Below are 24,815 nucleotides of genomic sequence, written 5' to 3' on the forward strand. Positions count from 1 at the left end.
CAATCTTCCCTTTTTGGGAAAGGTTGTTGAGAAGAACACAGAACACAGCAGCTCCAGAGGTTTCTGGATGAAACGGATTATCTCGACCCCTACTAGTCAGAATTCAGGCCTGGATTTGGGACAGAAACAGCATTGGTCGCACTTTTGGATGATCTCTGGTGGGAACAGAATAGGGATAGTGCATCCATCCTTGCTCTACTTGACCTCTCGGTGGCTTTCAATACCATTGACCATGGGATTCTCCTGGGGAGGCTTCGGGGGATGGGAGTGGGAGGCCTTGGGCTGTCCTGGTTCACCTCCTTCCTCTGCGGCCGCTCTCAGTCAGTGTTGATAGGAGGGGAGAGATCCAGCCCTCACACACTGCTTTACGGGGTTCCACAGGGCTCGGTACTCTCTCCGCTCCTGTTCAACAATTATATGAAGCTGCTAGGTGAGATCATCCGTCATCATGGACTGAGGCATCACCAATATGCTAATGATTCTCAGCTGTATGTCTCTGCCCATGGTGAGTTAAGTGTTGCTGTGTCCTCCCTTTCGCAATGCCTGGATGCTGTTAGGGGCTGGATGGGGAGCAACGGGTTGAAACTAAACCCTTGCAAGACCAAGTGACTCTGGGTTTGGGGTTCGTTGGCTCAGGGAGAATTGCCACCTTGGGTCTTAGATGGGGTGGCACTTCCCCAAACAGACCCTGTGCCTAATCTATGGGTTTTCCTGGAGTCACGACTCCTGCTCGAAGAGCAGGTGGCAGTCATGACCAGGAGGGTCTTTGCGCAACTGCAGGTTGTGCACCAGTTACACCCTTTCCTGGACCAATGGTCCCTATTCACAGTCACTCATGCCCTAGTCCTGTCTTGATTATTGCAATGTGCTCTACATGGGGCTGCCCTTGAAGAACATCCTCAAATTTCAGTTACTACAAAATGCAGCAGTCCACATGGTTTTGTGCAGACCCTGATGTGTACGTTTCACCTCCTGCAGGATCTGCACTGCTTCCAGGTGCAATTCAAGGTGCTGATTATCACCTTTAAAGCCCTTCATGGTTTGGGACCAGGTTATCTGAGAGACCGTCTTTTGCCAGTCACATTACCCGACCCATCAGAGCGGGGAGACAGGGAATGCTGTGGGTCCCATCCCTGAGGGAGATATACCTGGTGGTACCCAGAAGAAGGGCCTTCTCCGTGGTGGCTCCCTCTCGCTGGAACATCATTCCCCCAGAGATTAGAATGCCCCCCTCTCCAATACTCTTCTGGAAGGCACTGAAGACCTGGTTCTGCCGGTGGGCCTGGGGAACCCAGAGCAGGACGGAGCCCAGCAGGGCGTGTGTGATCTGCTGTCGTTGGGGTGGGGTGGGTGATTTTCCTCCCCCAGATTTTGTTCTATTGTACTTTATTAATTTAATTTCCCCAGCATGGGGAAAGCAGCACATCATGATCTGAAAGAACCGAGTCAGACATTGAAGGTAATCTTCCTGACTGCTGGACATTGCAGCAGTATACCAACTTTAAGGAGAAATATGATGGACTGGAAGTTTCCCAAAAAAAAGTTAGGTTGCAAGTATTGCAAAAAGAGAAAGAGAGAGAGAGATTACAACAAAAGAAAAAAGTGTTCAGATAGCAAAACAATGGAAACATTTCCAAATTGAGGCAGCAGGGAAGAATAAAGAGGTGCAACAAGCATCTCTTAGAAAAAAAATGAAAGAGCACTTCTCATCTAAAGCTGACAACTTTTGCACAGAGAAGTTAAAGCAATGTGAGCAAGATATAATAACTAAAGGACTGGACAAGATGACTAAAAAATATTTATCTACTACTTGTAGAGTATTTAATACAATTTACAGTTTGGCACAAAGATGTAAACCATTTTCAGATATAGAAGATGAGATAGAATTGCAAATTAAAAATGGATTAGATCTGGGAATAGGATTGCATTCACATAAAACTGCAGTGAAAATAGTTGATTTCATTGCAAAAGACATTAGAAAACAATTATTTATTAAAATTGACAAAAACTCAGAAAATATGTTTGATTATTGACAAAGCCTCAATGATACCTTGCAAACCAGTTCTTATACTTTACTTAAAAGTTGAGGATTCAGTTTTCTCACCAACAATTTTCCTTGAGCTTGTTGAATTAGAAAAACAAGATGCAGAGGCAATATGTTCTTCAGTTATGGAAAGGTTAAACAATGTTGGGTTTATTAAGAACTATCTAGAGAAAAAAATTAATAGGATTTTGCTTCGATGGTGCCATTGCTATGCTTGGGAGAAAATGTGGAGTGAGCACTAGGATAGCAAAAGATTTTCCAAACATCATAATATGGCACTGCTTAAACCATCATCTCCAACTTGTTTTAGATGATTCTATTAAGAAAATAAAGCAAGTAAATCATTTTAAAATATTTATTGATGAGATATATGCTATTTTTCATCAATCCAATAAGAACCTAATTGAACTGAACAAAATATCCGAACAACTTGAAATTGAAATGATAAAGATTGGTATAGTTCTTGAATCAAGATGGGCTACATGTAGTTTAAGGTCAACTTGGCATGCTTATCCAGTGCTACATCACTATTTCCGTTCAAATAAAAAATATGCAGGTATGGCTGCCTGTTTTGAAAATATGTAATTTATGACTAATTTGGCATTGATGATTGACATTCTAAATTAAATTTCTCTTATTTCCAATGCACTGCATGATGTAGACATCATAAAGGCTGAAAAACTTGTGATAAGATCAATTAAATCATTTGAAATGCTTAGAAAGGAAAAGGGTGCATGCACAAAAAATGTTGATGGATTAATTACTTCAGAAACCTTAAAAAACATACAAGTGTACAAAATCATCGATTTATTGGGCTTCCTCGGGAAAGACTTTTAGAAAGCATCGTAACTAATTTGAACAAAAGACTAATGGATTGAGAACATTTAAAAACAGACAGTCAATTTCAAGACACGGATAAATTAACATTTCTCAATTTTTTGGAGCCAGATTACTGGAATGTTGAATAAGTAGTAGTTCCATGGAAAACAGCTGAAGAATAATTGCTTGCATTTGGTGAAAATTTTAATTACAAAATTAATATTAACGATTATCGAGATTTTATAGAAAGTGTTTTCAAAGATTCTGAGAAATATGCAATTCCTGACAGCTAAAAAAGCTAAAGATATTGTCAGAACAATTGCTGTAAGTTCCGCAGAAGCAGAAAGGGTTTTTTCACAAATGAACATCATATGTTCAAGAGAGCAGAAATCGCCTGTTTCCAATGTAACTAACTTACTGTCGTGTCCTTGGTAGAGTCGGACTCTGAGGGAGAGGAGGAACAGCCGACAGGGAGTGGAGGTGTGGCTCTGGAGGTTGTGGAGGAGGCTGGGGAAGGGCAGAGGCTGGCTGGCAGTCAGAGGAAGAACCAGGCCCATCCCCTCTGCATCCTAGGACATGCAGGGAGGAACGGAGAAGGCAATAACTTGGCTTGCGAGAGAGGAAGCAGCAATGATCCTCCTAATTGGTTGCAGCTGGGGGGACTAATATATAAGAGAGGCGGTTAAAACACAGGTTGCCAGAAGCAAAGCGTGTTTTATTTTGGTCTGAAGTTATCTTGGTTAGCATCCTTCCAACAGACTGTGCCTTGTTATTTGGTAAATACTTCTGTTCCGTCGTGGGAATTTTGTCATTGTAGTTTGTTTGGTTTTTTATTTCACCTCTATCTGCTCATTAAATTCGGACTGTATTGCTTTCTTTTGAAGACTATTTTTGAGTATGTTTTATCTCCAACTGAGTATTATTGAATAGTGGGCCAAGTTGGAGGCATTAAAGGACATTTATTTACGTTTTGGATTTTGTTACGTTTGTGTTACACTCTGGGTCATCATACCTACTGATTATTAATCTAATCTCTATAAGAATGGGACCCTGTTCCTATAGAAAAAAAATGGTTGAGAGCACATAACATAGCCAATGATGGTTGTGTAAAACTAAAGAAAAATGCAAGTGAGGACGCCAATAAAAAAGCAATTTGGCAATACTTTAAACCAGCAGTTGCCAACCGGTGGGCTGTGGCCCACTGTTGGGCTGCAAGAAAATTTTGGTGGGCCGCAGAGAAATCTCACCCCCAGAGCACCCACCACAAAGCAATTAATCCAGGCTGCGCAGAAACACAAGGCTGCGCCACCCACATGGCCCGCGGGAACCCTCCCCACCCACTCACTCCTTACCCGGTGAAATTGTTATTTTTCCTTTTTCATCAGCTGTTTCCTTTTTCATCAGCTGTTCTGCTGTGCCGGGAGATTTAGATTAGCTAGGAAGCAGGAAATGGTTGGATTTCTTCCTTTCAAGCTAGTCTTTAGATCTTCGGCTCTGCTTTTAAGCACAGCCGAACCTCTCTTAGGATTGAAGGTTCTATTGTTCAGTGCAGACTCACAGCAGGTAAATATTATATGACAGACTGAGCCAGCTAATGGCAGATAGATAGATCTCTGAATGAATCTGTGATTCTGTGAGCAACTCAATCTGCCTGCTTGCTTTTGGGTAAAAGTTGCTCTTTTTTATAAAAAAAATAAATATTTATGTAAATATTTATAATATTTAGATACAAGCCATGTCCAGCCAATCACATGACCACCAAGCCACACCCACAAATTAGGCTATGCCCACAGAACCGGTTAGTGGTCCCTGGGATTTAAAATTATGAGCTTGGTGGTCCCTGAGGTACAAAAGGTTGTCGAACCCTGCTTTAAACAACAGTTTTATTGTTTTTTGTCAAGTATTATGTAATAGTTTTTGATTAATATTTAAAACTTTGTTGTAACAAAATCTAGTTTTGTGTACCTTTTTTATTCTTATTTAAGCATTAAGCATTAAAGGCATGAAATAATAAACTACCTTTTGTTTTATCTTTTTTATACTTAAAACGATCATTAGGGCAAAGAAGAGATGTCCACGCCCAGCCAGTCACATGACCACCTAGCTGTGCCCACATGACCACAAAGTCATGCCCATCAACTAAGCCATGCCCACAGAACAGGTTGTTAAAAATTTGAATCCCACCCCTGCTACCGACCCCTCACATCCTAGACATAATCTGTTTGAACTCCTCCCTTCAGGACACCACTACTGGGCATTGCATGCCAAAACAACTAGATACAGAGACAGTTTTTTCCCTTGCGCCATCACTCTGCTGATCACTTAATTCCCACAAATTATGTGTAAGTATAATTATACATAAGTATACCATACCCATGTGGTATGACTAAAGTTATTATTATACTTCTCATCTTCTCTAGATCCTTTTATTGATACCATTATTATAATTATAATTACACTGTTGTTTTGCATGTAGATTGAGAACTTTGCACTGAAGATAATTTTTTTATGTGTCTAATCAAACTTTGCCAAGTACTGTATTGCATTTCATTGTATTATATTGCACTGCACTGCATTGTACTGTACTCCATTCCATTTCACGTGCAACATATAGAGTACGTGTACAATTTGATAAAGGAAGTACATTCCATTAGTTGTGAATAAAGGGCTAAATAAAAAAAGATTAAAGATAATATTTTTGAGGAAAGATATAATTGTTCAAGGAGCCTCCTTTTCCACCAAGCTATATACTATATTGAAAGTTTTCTCAGCATTTTGGGTGGATTTGGGGGGGAAAAATTCAGAAAAAGCCATGATATCAATTAAATCCTAGGAAAACTTAGTGAGTTGAATGAACAATATGATTACTGTAAAAGAAAGAATTGCAAAGTGAAGTGCTACTGATAATATAGTATGCATATAAACTTAAAATTAAATTCTGGGCCAAGACAAAGAAATTGCTAAATTTATTGCTAAAAATCATGAATCATGCATGTTTGTTACCTTGAGAACAGTGGTTGGATTCAAAAATTTTTACTACCAGTTCTGTGGGCATGGCTTGGTGGGTGTGATGTGGCTTGGTGGGCTTGGCAGGGGAAGGTTATTGCAAAATCCCATTCCCTCCCCACCCCACTTTCCATCTCTGTTCTCCTGTGCAGGGCAACAAAAGAAGACCCAGCCAATCAGCTGGGACTCGGGAGGCAGAGAATAAAATCGGGAGGGTGGCCGGTCAGAAGTGGTATTTGCCGGTTCTCCAAACTACTCAAAATTTCCACTACTGGTTCTCCAGAACTGGTCAGAACCTGATAAATACCACCTCTGCTTGAGAACCATGGTTTGTATATAATTGTAAGAAAGTGACAATGACTGAATTTATAAAGCTTCATTGTATTATCTACAATAAGAGATTAGCAATTCTTTTACTTTGATAACAAATATCTACTAATCTTCTGTTATTTCATAGATTTGATTGGAAAGAAAAAAGATTTCTCTGTCCTTTTTAAAAAGAATTCCCTTTAAATGGAAAGGGATAGGGCAGAACTGGCAATTTGTTTTGTGACACCTATGTAAATTTCATATTATGTAAAATGTCATCATCTGAGAAAACTATGAAGTTAGTGAAACTATGAAACAACTAAAAAGAAGTTTATAGGCAAAGCCCATGTAAGTATTTATGATAGGGCATTACTCACAATTAATCTACTTAAATAGAAATGGAAGCTTAATCTTATGTCAGATCTGTGTATCTGTCATTTCTTCAATGGAGACTGCTAAAGAAATCCTTCTTGATGTAACCTGAATATATTTAATCTTATATCAAATTTGTATAACCTACACATGATACAATGGAGGGATGAAACCCAGATGGCTGGAACCTATCACCTCTGAGAGATACAGCCAGGAGATGAAGAGACTATAAAAATTCCACAGTGAGATGTGTCCTGGGAAACTCTGGAAAAGATCATTCTAAAAAGGGGGGTGGGGGGAATTAACATGCTGGCTCTTTGTTTTAATAAATAAACATCAAGATAAGGGGAAGGGTTTTAAACTCCCTTATCTATCTCTGCATGCCTGAGAGACCTTAGACGCTGCTTTTAACCCCTACATGAATTGTCTCATCTCAATAAAGGATTCCTTTTGATACGTTTTGATACGTTTTCAGAAGTTAATTCTACTTGATTGAATGGGAAAAGTTCTGTAGCCTGACATAAAGCAGCGTCTGCAATAGAGGTCAGCCCGGAGAGGAAATTTTTTTTCAAAAAAGCCTTCACTCTACCAAGGGGACCCTGCAAAAAAGGAAAATGCCTGAGTACAGCGAGGACCAAGGGGAAGCCGAATGCTGGGGAGAAACGTCGACAGTTACCCAGCCAGATACTGACTCGGTGCACCCCATAGAAGATAGCGAAGCTGCCAATGAAACCTCCACCAAGCCCTGGTGGTCTATAGGCATAGGAAAGAGAGACAGCTGGGATGGAAGAACCAGGGGAGTAACACTCACGCAGGGTAATTGTAAACCCGGGTGGAAATTGGAGATGGAGGCCCTATCGGATCAGTAAGAATGGGGTGAGGAGCCACCAGCCAACGACTGACTGAGACGGTACATAAATCGCCTCATGAGAGATGCACCAGGATGCCAACACAGGAGAGCGAGGGAACCAGAAAATGAGAGAACCTGAGCCGCCACCCCAGATTCAGCTGAGAATGATAGGGCAGCGGGACAAGCTGAAGAACCAGCAGCCATGCCAGGTACCCGACCCCTAACCACCCCAGAACAGGGGATTAAACCTGGCCAACCCAGAGACATACAACTGCCCTGGGAGTAAAATTTGATGGAGACCCCCAGAAACTGGGATTTTTTCCTGGTGCCTCACCTACATGCAAGAATTTCCCAACCCAGGGATCCAGAGTACAAGTCGTCACCCTGGTCCTTGAAGGGACAGCAGCCAGATGGATGCAATGTCAACGCCCCAGAATTAAGGAACCTCAACCACTTCATGACGGCCCTATGCCACTGCTTTGAACACCCTCTCGCCAATAGAAAAGCCCGAGACCGCATCAGAATCGTAAAGCAAGGCTGTTGCCCGGTCGCTGAATACACGGAGGAATTTCATGACCTGGCCGGCCGAGTCAACCCCCAACCCAGAGGAAGAATCCCCAACGCTCCGAGGGGACCTGAGCCAGTCTGAAAGTGATCCAGAAGATGACCTGCTGGTAAGCAACCCAATTGAACCAATCACTCTACCCCTAAGACTGTTTATCCCCAGCTGAGGGAAGGGGGAGGAAGTTGCAGAATTGCTGGATTCGGGATGCACCCGATGCCTAATAAACCCCTCCCTTGCAGAGAAATTGGGAATCCAACTGAAAGAAATGGAAAATCCCATCACTTTCTGCCAATTAGATGGAACTATAGCGCGGGGGGTGGGGGTGGGGGGGGAGCCAGCTAGGTTTACCACAGAGACATTGAAAGTAAGATTAGGGAACCATGGTGAGATGCTCACATTCATTGTAGCCCCAGGAATGGAAGAGCCGCTAGTCCTAGGTCTCACATGGCTGCGGAAATGGAATCCAAAAATAAATTGGAGGAGAGGAACCATACAATTCCAGAGAGACGTATTATTTGCAAATAGCTCAGAGGAAAGGATAAAGAAAGGAACAGAGAACAGAGAGTCAGCCACAGGCTGACTGGACAGTTGGCTGAACCCATTAATACCCCTAACGAGTACAGGATCTGGCCCAAGCATTTAGTGAGGAAGCTTGTGATGAACTCCCACCCCATCGTGCCACAGACTGCACTATCAAAATCCTACCGGGGCTAAACTCCCAAAACCACAAATGTACTGCATGCCTCCCAGAGAACTAAAAGAACTCAGAGCATTTATCGATAAAAATTTAAAAAGGGGCTTCTTCGAACCCACCCAACCAAAAATAGCTGCCCCCTTTTTAGAATGATCTTTTTCAGAGTTTCCCAGGGCATACCTAATTCCCCCACCCCCTTTTTAGAACCATCTTTTCCAGAGTTTCCCAGGACACATCTCACTGTGGAATTTTTATGGTCTCTTCATCTCCTGGCTGTCTCTCTCAGAGGTGATAGGTTCCGGCCATCTGGGTTTCATCCCTCCATTGTGTAGGTTATACAAATTCGATATAAGATTAAATATATTCAGGTTACATCAAGAAGGATTTCTTTATCAGTCTCCCCCCCTTTTCTTCTTCCATTGAAGAAATGACAGATCTGACATCTTAAGATTTTGGCTCTTAGTTTTGTTTGAATAATTTTCATAGTTGAGTGCCATTATTTCAATTGTTTTTTAATTGCATTTGAACAACTGTATGCTCTCCAGAGCACAGGGGAAAATTATAATTCTGGTTAAACACACAAACAAACAAAATACATGTTATGATAGATAAACATAGCGTGCTATGAACTATAAATGATTCAAATAGATTGTTAATTCCCTCCAGTCATTGGTCAGTTGATTTATCAATTTGGTGGACTCATCCCATCTCATCCTCCCACAGTTCTATAGATGCCCTAAAATATACAAGGCTGAAATATTCCTCTGTCCAACTGTATCTTTACCAGAGAATCCAACCTATAACATAGCTAAAGAATGGACAAGAAAACATGAACATCACACAGTGGGGAAATAATATACTGTAATATCAACTCCCCTTTACAGTGCCTCCATAAAATCAAACTTGAGATTATGGTTTCATTTGATGAACTCTTTATATCCACAGACCCAGAACTAGCAACAAAAGTCCATGGCAGCAATACACCTGACCTAACCAAATACAGTAAGATCATGGACCTCATCAACCTCTGCCTTACCACAAATTAAAGGAATACATGTCTGATCAATGTCTCAATACATAGCAGAGACTAACGTCTAGAAACTATAGTACTCCTATGCATACAATCAAAAGTATGGATCCAGTATGTACATAACACCTTTGTCATAATAAAAAAGGAATAACATGAAACAACATTTTCAAAAGAATAAAATTCACAAGAGAAGACAAAAACAACAACACACTCCCCTTCTTGGATATCCTCATCAGCAAAGGAAACAGTGACAAATTAAAAACACAAGTCTTTCATGAAATCAGCCACAAGAACCTAGTGTTCACTTATCAACCCAACCTCCCACAAGAGAAGCTGTGAAAGAACATTATTTAGTCTAACACAAACACACTGTAGCAATCCTGAACACTCAGAAAATGGAAGCAGATTGATTCCAACCAAATGAAGATCTTTCAACCAAATGAATACACATGCAACTTTATCAAAAGATTATGATCATTCAATACATTACAGTACAATCAACACAATCTATCAAAAACATAACACTGCTATACATCAAAAATATATCACAATCAACTAACATTTTTACACTATGGCCACAGGTGGGATTCAGCCAGTTCTCACCAGTTCATCCAAACCGTTAGTTAATTGCTTATGCACTTCGGAGAACCGGATAAAAATAAAGCGCAAGAGAGGTTGTTTTTCTCTCTCTCTCTCCCTTCAGTTAATAACTCCAGGCAGGCAGCCAAGAACCACTTAACAGTTGCAGCTGGGATGCAGCCGATACACACTGAATCAAGTCAATAAACAACAGAAACTGACAGGATTAGGGCAGGGAAACCCATCAATCACTCATCTAGGGATGGGATTAACCTCTTCCCCTCAGGAAGAAGGACGATTACAAACATTTTCATTAAAAAGAGTATTAAGTAACATTTTTGTGATCAGCTGATACTCCCTGGAGTTCCCCAAGACCTTTTATAGCTGCTGAAGCATTGGCTACTTCTTGTTTCTTCCTGGGGGAAAAGATACAGGAGGGGATAATAATGCAGCTTGAACATACAGGCCATTAATTTAATGTGGTCCAGCCAGCTGTATTGCTTCTGCTGTGAAGCACCCAATTTAGAACATAGAGAACATAGAATAATAGAGTTGGAAGGGTTATGTCTTTTGGCAGCATGCCCAGGCTTTCAATTAGCATGAGCAGCTGCTCTTAGTTTCCCTCTCAGCTGCTGCGTTTGCTTTGGGGTTGACTTTAAAAAAAAGGGGGTGAATGGCTGTTTTAAGTTTTCTGCATTGTTTGGGTGGTTCCTGGCACTGTCCTTTTGGGATGTACTTCCCTCACTCTTTTTGAAAGCCTCTAGTGATGGAGCACCCACAACTTCTGAAGAAAAGCTATTCCATTGGTTGATTTGGTCTCATCCTTAGGAAATTTCTCCTTAGTCCTAGGTTGTTTCTGTCTTTGGTTTGTTTCTATGCATTGTTTCTTTGTTGTGCCTTTTGGTGCTTTGGAAAATAGATTGATTCCCTCATTTTTGTAGAAGCCCCTCAAATTTCCTGACAAAACTATTAGTCAGTGGATCAACTTGCCTCCAGAAGTTGCAAATGCTCCAACACTAACAAGAAATTGGATAACCATTTGTGGTATAGGGATTCCTGCCTAAGCAGGGGGTTAGACTAGAAGTTCTCCTAGGTCCTTTCCAACTCTGTTATTCTATTCTGTTCTGAATATTGGAACAGTGGTATTTTATTGTGCTATTTTATTGTGAATTGGACTAAGGAGAAATTTCCTAAGGGTGAGACCAATCAAGTTGGCCAGGCCCACTAAGTCACATGACCACCCAGCCACACCCACCCAGTCATTAGGGCAGAGAACCAGTTGATAAATATTTGAATTCCACCATTGACTACGGCATTATAATAGCATACAAACCAAGTACAGCATTCCAAAACATCTTAATAAACCAAAAGACCCAATAGCCAAAGGAATAAAAAAGAAATCATCTACAAAATACAGTGTAAAGTCTGTAACAGTTATTATGTAAGACAAACAGGCTGAGGACTAGCAGAAATGAACACTGACTAACAGTCAGAAGACATGATGAAAGCTCCTGAATTTTACAATACTTATAGACTTAACCATAGTTTCAACTGGGAAACTGGGAGGATCTGAGACAAGGCTAAAGATAAAAATGCTAGGAAATTCATGGAAGCTTTGCATTCAAGACAGTTCAGACTTCAACAGGCACATAAACATTTACACACTATTCAAAAGAGAGAAGGAAATAGCTAAAAAGGAAACAAAAAAGCAGAACACCTCCTTGGCAGCAATGCCCAAATAAACATGAATTAATACCAGGATTAACTTCAGATCAACAATCAAACAGTAAATAATATCCAAATTAAGGAACTACCAACTTAGACAAACAATCAAACAGTAAACAACAGCCTAGTAATAGAACTACCAAGAAGAAACCAACATTCCCACTGCCGATAAGGAAAGCCACTGTAAGGAAAGCCACAAGAGCAAACTGTTATGATATGTACAGAATAACCCTTGAGTAACAAGAATATGCACATGGAAACATTTATGAGAGTAGTTATGAATCCAGCCACACACAGATACACTAAATTGAGTTAAAGTTTACTTTAAGAAATAGCACAGTCCAATAAACGGTCCAGGACATATACCTTTAACAGTCCAAAGAATATCCAATTACAAGTCTTCTTACCAATTGCCTTTGTCATTTACAGTAAACAAAGATATCAAAGTATAAGCACAGCATAAATACAACAGAGAACCTTAGATAGCAACAGAATGTCAGAGAGACAGAATGTCAGAGAGCAAGCTATGATCTCTAGCTCCCTCTTATGGTAATTTGCAATATAATCAACCAATCAGAATATAGTATAAATCAATACAGTGACTTTGTCTTAAAGCTACAAACATACATTGTTGGTTTATATATTGCCAACCCAATTAATTGGTGGACAGATTCCTAACATTCTTCCCTTTGGGTAGGTCAATATATAATATCTTACATCTTTAAACCATAATTCTCCAGCACTCTTTATGCTTAATTGCACCTTGAGCTTTCGTGAAATGATCTGCAATATTATGTTCAGTCATGCAGTATTCTAACTGAATTAATTAATTTTGAACACATTGTCTAATGTTCAAATATCACAAATCAGTATGTTTAGGCCTTGTTTTAACAGCTAAATTAGTAGCCATACTAATTGCAGATTGATTGTCTTCATAAACAATAAACGGATCACGTACAGTAATTCCAATATCCTTCAACAATTGTTTATAATATATCAATTCTGTACACATTAAAGATAAACATGAGAATTCTGCTTCCATAGTGGATAAACTAATATGTTGTTGCCTAATAGACTTCCATCCTATTAAAGCATTACCCAACATTACCACTATACCTGATGTTGACTTACGAGTCATTATATCAGTAGCAAAACTTGCATCAGCATTAGAACCATTACTTGGTTCTAAATATAATGAATAATGGATTGTGTGTTTTAAAAACCTAATTATTTGCTTAGCTGCTTGCCAATGCCTTTCATTTGGTTCAGCGTTATACCTAGCCAATTGGTTTACACTGTAAGATATATCTGGTCTAGACCAATTAATCAGATATGATAGACTACCGATTAAGGATTGAAATATTTCCTTATCAAAAATAGGACTTTTAATATCACTATGTGTAAATTCCTTACTCATTGGTGTCTTAGCAGATTTACAATGCTCCATGTTATAGCGTTTTAATAATTGGTTAATCTTCTTGGCTTGCGAGATTTTAAAACCTTTATTTGTTTTCACTATATCAAGAACCAAATAATGCTTAATTTCCCCTAAATTTCTAATCCTGAACTTTTTCTGTAATCTATAAACAATATCATTTGCTTCTTGTTCAGTTTTAGGTATAATTGCTATGTCATCCGTAAATAATAGTAATAGAGAAATTAAACCATCTTTTTCTCTTCGGAACAAACAAGGATCAGCTATACCAGCTTCAAAACCTACTGAAACTAATTTCTTTACAATACATTTATTCCATTCATAACCGGATTGCTTTAGACCATAAAGACTTTTCTTTAATTTCCAATAATCAGTTTTTCCATCATCCTTTAAACCTAATGGCTTTTTCATATTGATGGTATGTTGTAAAGGTGCATGTAGATATGCAGTTTCAATATCTACATGGTTTATTTTACATTTATTCTTGGTGTCCAAACTAATGCTGCTCTCAATGTTTTTGTTCTCAGACTAGGTGCAAACACTTCACCATAGTCCTTACCTGACTGAGCAAATCCTTGAGCAACTAATCTTGCTTTATGGGAAAATAGTCTCATCCACACCAGTCTTTATCTTATACACCCATTTGCAATCTATTGCACGCTCACCTGGTGGTAACTTTACATCCTCATACACCTCTAAATCCTTTAACAATTTTAACTCCCGATTCATAGCTTCCTGCCAAGCTACCTGATCCTTTGTAGGATACAGTTTTATTTCATTGAAGTTAGAAGGTTCTGTATTAACCTGACATACAATGCTTGCTTGAAATCTGTCAGGTGGACGTCTCTCCCTAGTTGACCTCCTAGGCAACTCAGTACATATTGTTGGCCTCAAATCTTCATCTACAGTCATAGAGGGTTCTTCTATTGATGATTCCCCCATTGAGGATTTCTCCACTATCTTATCATCAATATTATTATCATCAGGATTATCGGTAAACAATGGAGTCTCAACAACAACACTATCCTGTACCTTATTATATTCCTGTTCAAGCTTTCTCCAGCCAACATGCTCCAAAAATTTAGCACTTGCACTGTAATATACATTAGTAGTACCTGGCTCCCAAAATCTACATGATCTATGATTAGCTTCATAACCTACAAAATATAATTGTCTCGCTCTATGTTGTCCCTTTCGCCTTACTTGCATGGGAATATAAACCCATGCTGGGGTTCCAAATGTATGTAAATAACTGAGATGTGGCTTTTTTCCATTCCAACGAGTAAATGGTAATTCACCAGTCGTTGAATTCACTACGTTATTCAAAACATGGTTAGCACACATTATTGCTTCACCCCAAAGTTCCTCTGATAAACCAGAATCCCAAATCATAGTCCTATCCATAGCCTGTAATGTTTGTCCTCTACGTTCAATATATGAGTTATGTTGTGGTCTATAAGGAGCAGAACGCTTATGTTCAATGCCAGCTTTCTGTAACATGGCTTCAAATTTTCTATTGGTAAATTCAGTACCATTATCTGTTACTAAGCTAATAACTTTCTGTTTCTTTTTCCTTTCAGCAAATTTTAGCCAATTTACAAAATGCTGGTATGTTTCTGTCTTCGTTTTCATTAAATAACAGAAACCATATCTGGAAAAATGATCAATTATATTTAATATGTAACAGGCTCCACCTAAACTAGGTTTCTTAGGTCCAATAATATCAGAAAAAACAACCTCTAACGGTTCACTGGTTTTGAATCCATTTACCCTATTTGTAGGAGTTACCTTGCTTTTTTCTTGATTGTAAACATTGGAATTTAAATACTTTGTACAAGGTTTTAATTTTATACCATTAGATAACTCAACAGTTTTCTTTAGCATTTTGAAATTTATATGTCCCATACATCTATGGAGCAGATGAATACATTCATCATGAGGCTTTTTATTCTCATAAGCTGAGTTAGCATTAATTAATGGATGAGTTAGCATTAATTAATGTATAATAAACAAACCATTATCCAATCTTGCAGTAACGCTTTTACCCTGTTTTTCAATTAAACATTTATCAACTGGAAAGGTTACAATAAATCCTGCTTTTACCATTGCTCTTACAGATAGCAACTTAAATATCAGTCTAGGTACATATAACATCGGTAAACCTTCATTAATACATGAACAATATGCAGTACCTTCTCCAGATGCTCTCAATTTCCATCCATTAGCTAATGATACATGCTGTTTACTCTTTGTCATGTTAACAAACTTCTCTTTACTTTTAGTTATACACTGCGATGCTCCACTGTCAACTACCCATATATCATGGGTTTACAGTTGTAGTTGTACTTGATATGGCTAAACTAACATCTTTATAAGCTCTCTGTATATTAATAGCATTCTGTTTCTTACCCTTTTTACAGTATCTGGCTATATGACCTTTAGCCCCACAAGAAAAACATTTCCTAACAGTATAGGCAGTTGAAGACAGTTTTTCTTCCTGTGGTTGTCTTTCTCTCAGTTGATTTCTATCTTGCCTTCTTCTTGACTCTTCTAACAGTCTTCCAGTTATGCCAGTCAATGTAAGTTCATCTCTGTTTAAAACTTCCAGTGAAGACACATAATCATCATAAGTTTCATCCAAAGAAGAAAGAATGATGTAAACTTGATGCAACTCCGGGAAAATCAGCTCCTTTTCTTGTAGCTCTTGTAAAGTCCTTTTCATAAATTCCAATTGAGCTAACATATCGCCACCTTTTTTTATAAGACGGGCTCTAAACAGTTTATGTGTAAGGTGTATGTGTGCACCCACACTATCTCGAACATAAATCCTCTTCAAAATGTCCCAACACCTAGCAGCAGATTCTTTACCATGAATATGGACTAACTGCTGATCACTCAGTGTCAGTCCAATTATACTAAGAGCCTTTTCATTATCCCAGTTAAAGTCAGCTATTTTCTTTTATCTTCATCATTCAATGGGTCCCAAGCTGTTACATCCGGTGGACTATTAACTCTCGTCCATAATCCGTCTTTATGCAGAAGTAGGCTGCACTTTATAGACCAGGAAACATAGTTTGATAGTTTATCTGGGATATACTGGTTGACTGTTCTTGTGCCATTGGTAGTTTAACAATAAACCGCAATCAGCTGTCTGAATATGAAACTGTATATTCACACTGATTCTCAATATCTCTCTGGGCCAATAACCAATGTTATGATATGTACAGAATAACCCTTGAGTAACAAGGATATGCACATGGAAACGTTTATGAGAGATACACTAAATCGAGTTAAAGTTTACTTTAAGAAATAGCACAGTCCAATAAACAGTCCAGGTCATTAACAGTCCAAAGAATATCCAATTACAAAGTCTTCTTACCAGTTGCCTTTGTCATTTACAGTAAACAAAGATATCAAAGTATAAGCACAGCATATATATAACAGAGAACCTTAGATAGCAACAGCATGTCAGAGAGACAGAATGTCAGAGAGAGCAAGCTATGATCTCTAGCTTCCTCTTATGGTAATTTGCAATATAATCAACCAATCGGAATATAGTATAAATCAATACAGTGATTTTGTCTTAAATCTACAAATATACATTGTTGGTTTATATATTGCCAACCCAACTAATTGGTGGACAGATTCCTAATACAAACTACATGTCAGAATTCCAGCAATCGCCCTAATTAAATCATGAGCCTCGAGCCAAACTTCAAAAAACTTCAAAGGATTTATTAGGAGTGACATACTGGCCTGAGCTATATGAAGCCGACTCTGAGATACATAATTTACAATCACCTATGACCCTATTTCCCCCCATCCCTCTGGGTGTATCATAATTCAGATTGTCCAACGGAACACGTTCATAGGTTGGGTACGTTCATGTGTTCGAATTTTCATGTCCAGAAAACCTGGTTGCCTCAGTTACAATCTTTGTGAGATAAGCTTGGAATTTGCTTCTGAGTTCATTTGCCGTATGCTCCTTCAGGGATTTTTCCCCACCTCTTTCTTATGGCAACTTGGAAACCGGCATAGGAATGTTTTACAAGTTGGCATCACACTCCCTTCTAGCACTGAAGTTGTTACCCAGTTTAATAATGAACACTAAAATTTCAAGCTAACAACGTATAAAATAATCTTGTTTCTTTAGCATATTTCTTGTTAAACATCTTTAAAAATCCATTAAAATACATAGTTTGTAATCTTTTCTGAATTACCACTCGCATAAATCCACTCAAACGTTGGGATTATGCTTAATTTTACAGCAAGGGTGTCAAACTCAATTTCATTGAGGGCCACCTCAGGGTTGTGTTTAACCTTGGGGGCCAAGGTGGGTGTGGCCAGAGTGGGTGTGGCCAGTTCAATGTCACTCGTGTTGGGGGTTCTTCTGATGCCCTGTGTGCTCTGCCAGCAAAAACGGGCTCCCGAGCTCCTTTTTCAGCTGCGATGGCCTCCTGCAACTCTCTGCCATTTTTGCTGGCAGAGGCATCATGGGCCAGAACTAAGCAACCTGTAGGCCGGATCTGGCCCCTACGTTCACAGTTTGATACCCCTGGTTTACAGCATTCAAGGATGGAAGATTGAGCTCCCTTCTCTAACTAATAATCCAATCCAAACTGCTCCTGAGAGCCTGTTTGGCATAGTGATTAAAGTTCTGGCCTAGAAACCAGGAAACTGTGTTCTAGTCCTACCTTTGGCATGAAATACTTGGTTCGCCCCACCTCACAGGGTTGTTGTTATGGGAAAATAGGAGTATTCTGTATGATCACTGCCTGGAGCTACTTATAAAGTACCCTGTTTCCCTGAAAATAAGAACTGTCCTGAAAATAAGCCCTACCATTTTTTTACATATGTACTTAATATACCTACCCCCAAAATAAGCCCTACTTAAGCGCCTGCACAGCCAGCCAGTCATTCCATCTGGTTGCTTGTGGTGCCACCAACACAAGGTAAGGAGTGTTGGAGCTGCCCCATATGCCCTGCTCTGGCTTACTTCAGGGACCCCACAGCCATGCCCCGACACCTGCCTCAAAAGTGGCAGCATGAGCAGCCATGTGCAGCAGGAGCCCATGTGGCTATCAGCTCACTTTTTCTGCTTGCTTGTAGCTGCAGGTGTCGGGGTGTGGATGGCCTGGCTGCAGGGGACCTGAGGTAAGTCAGTGAGAGTGCATGGGGTAGCTCCACCACCCTCTACCTTGTGGTAGTGGCACTGGTATGGCCTCCGGTCCCACTTCAAGCAAATAGAAGAATACTTCCATATATATAGAAGAATACTCCCATACAAATGAAGCACCCCAAAGTGTCCTATTTGCTTTCCATGTATTTTCTTTTTGGGGCCAAAAGAAAATAAGACCTGGTCTTATTCTCAGGGAAACATGGTAATGAAAGCAGGATGAAAATTTAATAAATAAATAATATTCATAATTATAGGACGGCCCATTGACAATCTGATTCAGATCTCTTTCCTTTTTCCCCTCTCAATATGAGCTATTTGTGTTTTAAAAGTCACACAAAACACTGTGAATAAATATCTAGCTAACTTATAGATATTACTCCAGAAAAACCACAGGGAGAGGAAAAAATCATGGCTATACTTACGTCTTGACTAACCTGTAAAGATACAGTATGATAGCTGGCAGGGACACTCTCATCCTCATCCTCATCTTCACTAGTGGAACGATGCTGATGTTGGCTGGAAATTTTAAAATGTCTCAGAGAGTTTTCCTTTGCTTTCTTCTTAAACCGTGCTGATTTGGAATCATATTTATGATTTTTTCCTCTTTTCTCCTGGGATTTACATCCTATAAACACAATATACAGTGCTGCTTAAAAATTTGTGAAACTTTTGAATGTTCAGTATTTCTTTATTAATATGTGCTCCTTTTTAACTAGAGCTAGTTAACGATAGCCCAATTAAATAAATAAGTAACTTCTGGGGAAAAGTGGTGGACTGTGACTAAGAACAAGGAGCTGAAAAGTAGACCTCCTATATGGACAAAGAGGGACACCAGACCACCCAAACTGTGTTCCGTTCTGTTCCTTCTCTAAATGAGACTTCAAGATAGCAGTCTCCGAAGGATAGGCCAACCAGAAACTGAGGGAATTGCAATTGTAATTGGAGCCTTCCAAATGACACAGTGTTTGCATTTCCTTTGCTATAACTTTTCAGAAATTGCCTATAAACTACTTTAAACAAGTCAGACACCTTCAAAATGACAAGACTGAAAACAGATAAGCATCTTCAATTCTTATTATAAGAATTTTTTTTAAAAATAGTTTCTTTAAAAGCTTTAAGAATTTAAAATAAACAGCAAAAAGGTTTTGGATATTGAAACATATTAAGGATTCTGGAAATGTTGTAATATTTGAAGAATTTGAGAATAAATGTATTTTTGCGGGAAAGAAAAAGTATTTTTGATGGTGGAGATACAACCAGGGACATAAGAAGATAAATAACTTATAATGACAGTCAAGAAACATTTTTGTGGAATTGCATTGGGAACTTTGAATCATTGATGTCAGCTGCTCTGTTCTTTAAAAAGTCTGTTTCCAGATGTAGCCGTTAAAGAAAAGGATATGCAAACATAATTTATTAGGCATACAAACAAAAAAGAATGTTTTAAAAATTAAGTAGGAAATAAGAATGCTAATCCCAGAGAGAAATTGGAATAATTTCTTCTTGCTACACTTACAAAAGAGGCTTTTTCAAGTTTTGAAGAAATTTGAGACAAGGATCAACAACCATCTGAAGGGCAATATTGCTTTATGCAAAATGGGGGGTACACAAAGTTGGTTTGTTTGGTCAGAGTTAAAATGGAGCATTTTAATATTTTGGGTGATTCTTTTTGATTTGATGACATCTGTCCTATAAAAATGTTGGATTTACTTAGAGTTAATATAGTGCCCCTACCTTAGGTAACCCTGCTATAGTGCCCCTACCTTATGTAACCCTGCTTGACAACATTTAAAATGTTGTTTCCAAAAAAAGGCCTATTGTGAAAATAAGCCCTAGTCTGATTTTTAAACATGTGCCTAATATAAGACCTACTCCAAAAATAAGCCCTAGTGAAGGGGGTTGGTTGTAGACAGCACAGAAAGCAGCAAGCACACATGGGCTGATTTTGTGCAGCAGCAGCCACAGCCCTTATAGCACAGGTGAGTTGATTCCCTGCAGAGGCAGAAGCAGAGGCAGGGGAGAGGCGTGCAATCTGGATTGCCTGCCTTCCACCCACCCCCTGCTGCCGGTGCTGCCGCGCGAAGATGAGCCTTTCATGGCCATCTCGCTTTGGCCCAACAACTCTCAGCTTTCCCACGGCCCATATGGAGCGTCCAGATCACCTGCCTCCTCCTTGCACCTGCCTCCTTCTTCTCCTTGGACAGGGATTCAGCTCACCTGCGCTGCACAGTCCCAGAGTGCTCTGACCAAGGGAACAGCTGGCTGCAGCTGCTGCCAGATACCATCTGTCCCCATGTGCTTGCCGCCTCTTGTGCGAGAAGGCGGAGCTTCGTCTCGGCGATACAGCTGCAATCTCGGGGCTCCGAGATCGCAGCTGATATTTTCGTCCCTGGTCGGTCCTAACGGACCTAAACCGTTCCGTAGAGACGGTGACCGTGAAGGACACATTCCCAGGATCCCAGGGACATCGCAAGTCCCTGGTTTGTCCCTGGACAAGTCCTTTTACTGGCAGTGGAGAGGCAGCCTCCATGCTGAAGTCGGGACAGCTCCGGAAAGGAAGAGGCTGAAAGTTAAGTGTGTCGGCTGGGTGAGAAACTTCTTTTTTTTTTTGTTAATTTGCTGAGTTTTGAAAGGACACTCTGAATATAAGAAGAAATCTGTGAGATTTTTTTTTGACAAAACTGTATAAGCGGCGTTTTTTAAAGGGATGTCAAACTGAGACTTGGATTTTTTTTTCTTTTCCTTACTTTTTTTTTTTTGGGACTTCAGAGTGACTTTGTAGTTAACCGGACTGAATTTTCTCTTATATATATTCTTATGCTCCTTTTTGATTTTTTAATTTTTTTTTAGGATAGAGGCTCCCTTTGGCTATTTTTCTTTTTATATATATATATATATATATATATATATATATATATATATATATATATATATATATATATATATATATATATATATATATATATATATATATATATATATATATATATAAATGGCCTTCAGCTTTGTTCGGGTATTTTCCCACGTCATTATAGTTGTGCTTTTAAAGTTGTAGCAATGTTTCAGCAGAATCTCATCTGCCATCATCAGGCTTCTGTATTGTGTCCGTCTGTGAGTCAGACCTTTACAGACCTGTAAAAGTCTGACTCACAGACGGACACAATACAGAAGCCTGATGATGGCAGATGAGATTCGCTGAAACATTGCTACAACTTTAAAAGCACAACTATAATGACGGGAAAATACCCAACAAAGCTGAAGGCCATACATGTAAGTACCCGCGAAAACTTAAGAATATATATATATATATATGGATCTTTGGTTATTCGGGTTTTCTCCCGCGTAAGATTGGAAGTATCTAGGCAACGTTTCGATGAAGTCCCATTCATCATCTTCAGGCCTCTGTCCCCAGCCCTGCGCCTCCCAGAGTGATGTGAGCCCGCAGCCGCTTCCTCCCTCCAACTGCCAGTGGGGGTGTGACCCGACTGGTCGGGGGCCTGGCCGTGCCCCGATCAGGTGGGGGTGTGTTCTCATTGGTTGGGGGTTTGGCTGTGTTCTGATTGGTTGGGGGGTTAGCCATGTTCTGATTGGCTGGAGGTGTGTTCTGTTCAGGTGGGGGCTTGGTTGTGCTCAGGTTGGTCTGTTACTGGGGGATTTGAGCTGGTGAGCTGTGATCTTGCTGTTTGGCTTCGAGTTTGTGGTCGTGCTGCATCTTCATGGTGGGGGTCAGTTCGCTTCATGTATGGCTCAGGGGGGGTTGAAGTGGGTAGTGATGCAGCTGCAGTGCGGCTTCTGGTCTGTGGTCGTGTCTCATCTTCTGTGTGGGTGTGAGTCTGCTTTTTACGTGGAAGTGTGGTGGTGGCATCTTGTGTGGCACCTTGTGTGGCACATATATAAAAGGCACTACAGACAAAATCAGCAAGATCCTCCAAAAACACAACATTAAAACAGCATTCTGCACAAACAGAAAAATATCCACCATCCTAAGAAACCCTAAAGACAAAATCGAGTTAGAAAACCAAGGAGTATACGAAATCCCTTGCACCGCTTGCCCCACCACATACATTGGACAAACTAACAGGAGAATAAGTGCACGCGTTGAAGAACATAAGAACTCGATCAAAAAAGAAGAACCGACCTCTTCCCTGGTCCAACACCTCAAAGCCACAGGACATCAGATTGACTTTAAAAATACCAGAACTATCGCCAAAATCGAACACTTCAACAACAGAATAATCAGAGAAGCCATAGAGATAGAAAAACGCCCACACAGCATGAATAAAAGAGATGACACCTCCCGCTTACCAGCCATTTGGAAACCCGCCCTCATGAACAGACGAGTACCTAACACGATGAATGACACCAGACCCACACCCACGAGGGCCACACAAGATGCCACCACCACACTTCCATGTAAAAAGCAGACTCACACCCACACAGAAGATGAGACACGACCACAGACCAGAAGCCGCACTGCAGCTGCATCACTACCCACTTCAACCCCCCCTGAGCCATACATGAAGCGAACTGACCCCCACCATGAAGATGCAGCACGACCACAAACTCGAAGCCAAACAGCAAGATCACAGCTCACCAGCTCAAATCCCCCAGTAACTAAGACCAACCTGAGCACAACCAAGCCCCCACCTGAACAGAACACACCTCCAGCCAATCAGAACATGGCCAACCCCCCAACCAATCAGAACACAGCCAAACCCCCAACCAATGAGAACACACCCCCACCCGATCGGGCACGGCCAGGCCCCGACCAGTCGGGTCACACCCCCACTGGCAGTTGGAGGGAGGAAGCGGCTGCGGGCTCACATCACTCTGGGAGGCGCAGGGCTGGGGACAGAGGCCTGAAGATGATGAATGGGACTTCATCGAAACGTTGCCTAGATACTTCCAATCTTACGCAGGAGAAAACCCGAATAACCAAAGATCCATATATATATATATATATATATATATATATATATATATATATATATGTATGTATGTATGTATGTATGTATGTATGTATGTATGTATGTATGTATATGTATATGTATATGTATATGTATATGTATATGTATATGTATATGTTAATACTTTTTCTTTTTGCTTAATTTAAACTATGTTTTTCTGGCTGGGGGGCGGGAAGTGTATTAAGAAACACTGTAACACTGCCAACTAGAGGCTTGAAAATATTTTATTTGAATTGGAGAAGAACCCTGAAAAGACTACTTCTCAAGGTCACTTTAATTTGATAAGATAGAGGGAGAGCGCAGCAGAATATTATTACAGGTGCTTTCCTGGACCCTTATCAACATTTCAACACTTGAGGCTTGGCTTTGAAGCTTGTGGAGAAGAGAGTCATAATAAGAGCCTTGGACAAATAAATAAAGTGCAGTGTGTTTTCTTATCTTTTTTCAGTTGAGTACCCCTACTCACCAGCCTCTCTGTAAACTTTAATTTTAGTAATATTCTTATTTTTGCTTTTTATTTTAAAGGGAAAGCCTCAGAATTTTTTCTTTATTTTTCTTTTCTTGTCCTTCTTTTTACTGGGATTTTTTTTTTGCTTTTTCCATTTATATTTTTGGACCACTCTGCCTTTATTATTATTGAGATTTCCCAATTGGATTAAGGTGTGAAGAAGCTGAAGGAATTTTTTCTTTTTCTTCCTTATTTTTGTTTTTTGTTTTCTTCCTAATTATTATTATTATTTTTGGGCTTTTTTCTTTTTTCTATTTTTCATTTTTTATTCTGGACTACTTCATAATTGGATTAGTGGGGGGGGCGAATTGAAAAAGCGGGGGGGGAGGAGCCCCCCCCCCCCCCCCCCCCCCCCCCCCCCCCCCCCCCCCCCCCCCCCCCCCCCCCGCCCCCCCCCCCCCCCCCCCCCCCCCCCCCCACCCCCCCCCCCCCCCCCCCCCCCCCCCCCCCCCCCCCCCCCCCACCCCCCCCACCCCCCCCCCCCCCCCCCCCCCCCCCCCCCCCCCCCCCCCCCCCCCCGCCCCCCCCCCCCCCCCCCCCCCCCCCCCCCCCCCCCCCCCCCCCCCCCCCCCCCCCCCCCCCCCCCCCCCCCCCCCCCCCCCCCCCGGCCCAAAAGGGGGCCCCCCCCCCCCCCCCCCCCCCCCCCCCCCCCCCCCCCCCCCCCCCCCCCCCCCCCCCCCCCCCCCCCCCCCCCCCCCCCCCCCCCCCCCCAGGTCTAGAAGAACCTGAAGAT

At 40.7% G+C, this 24,815-nt stretch overlaps 1 protein-coding gene and 1 pseudogene across 4 annotated transcripts in view; one reads left to right on the plus strand and one right to left on the minus strand.

The window, feature by feature from the left end:
- The window catches only part of GBF1 (golgi brefeldin A resistant guanine nucleotide exchange factor 1), a 348,645-nt gene that overhangs the window by 26,843 nt on the left and 296,987 nt on the right, over positions 1–24,815 (minus strand). For 2 of the 4 annotated variants that reach the window (XM_087963724.1, XM_026674268.2), the window contains exon 33: positions 19,042–19,232. In XM_087963724.1, coding sequence (XP_087819850.1) covers positions 19,042–19,232 — 191 coding nt within the window. Of the gene's footprint in view, positions 1–19,029; positions 19,233–24,815 lie in introns of all 4 variants that reach the window. The other 2 variants (XM_026674267.2, XM_026674266.2) reach the window with 1 other exon arrangement.
- LOC148130777 (E3 SUMO-protein ligase KIAA1586 pseudogene) lies at positions 1,409–9,705 on the plus strand (annotated as a pseudogene).

Source organism: Notechis scutatus, chromosome 4 (genome assembly GCF_049901735.1).
Source record: "Notechis scutatus isolate UNSWTSFEM ecotype Mainland chromosome 4, rNotScu1.2, whole genome shotgun sequence".
Lineage (NCBI taxonomy): Eukaryota > Metazoa > Chordata > Lepidosauria > Squamata > Elapidae > Notechis > Notechis scutatus.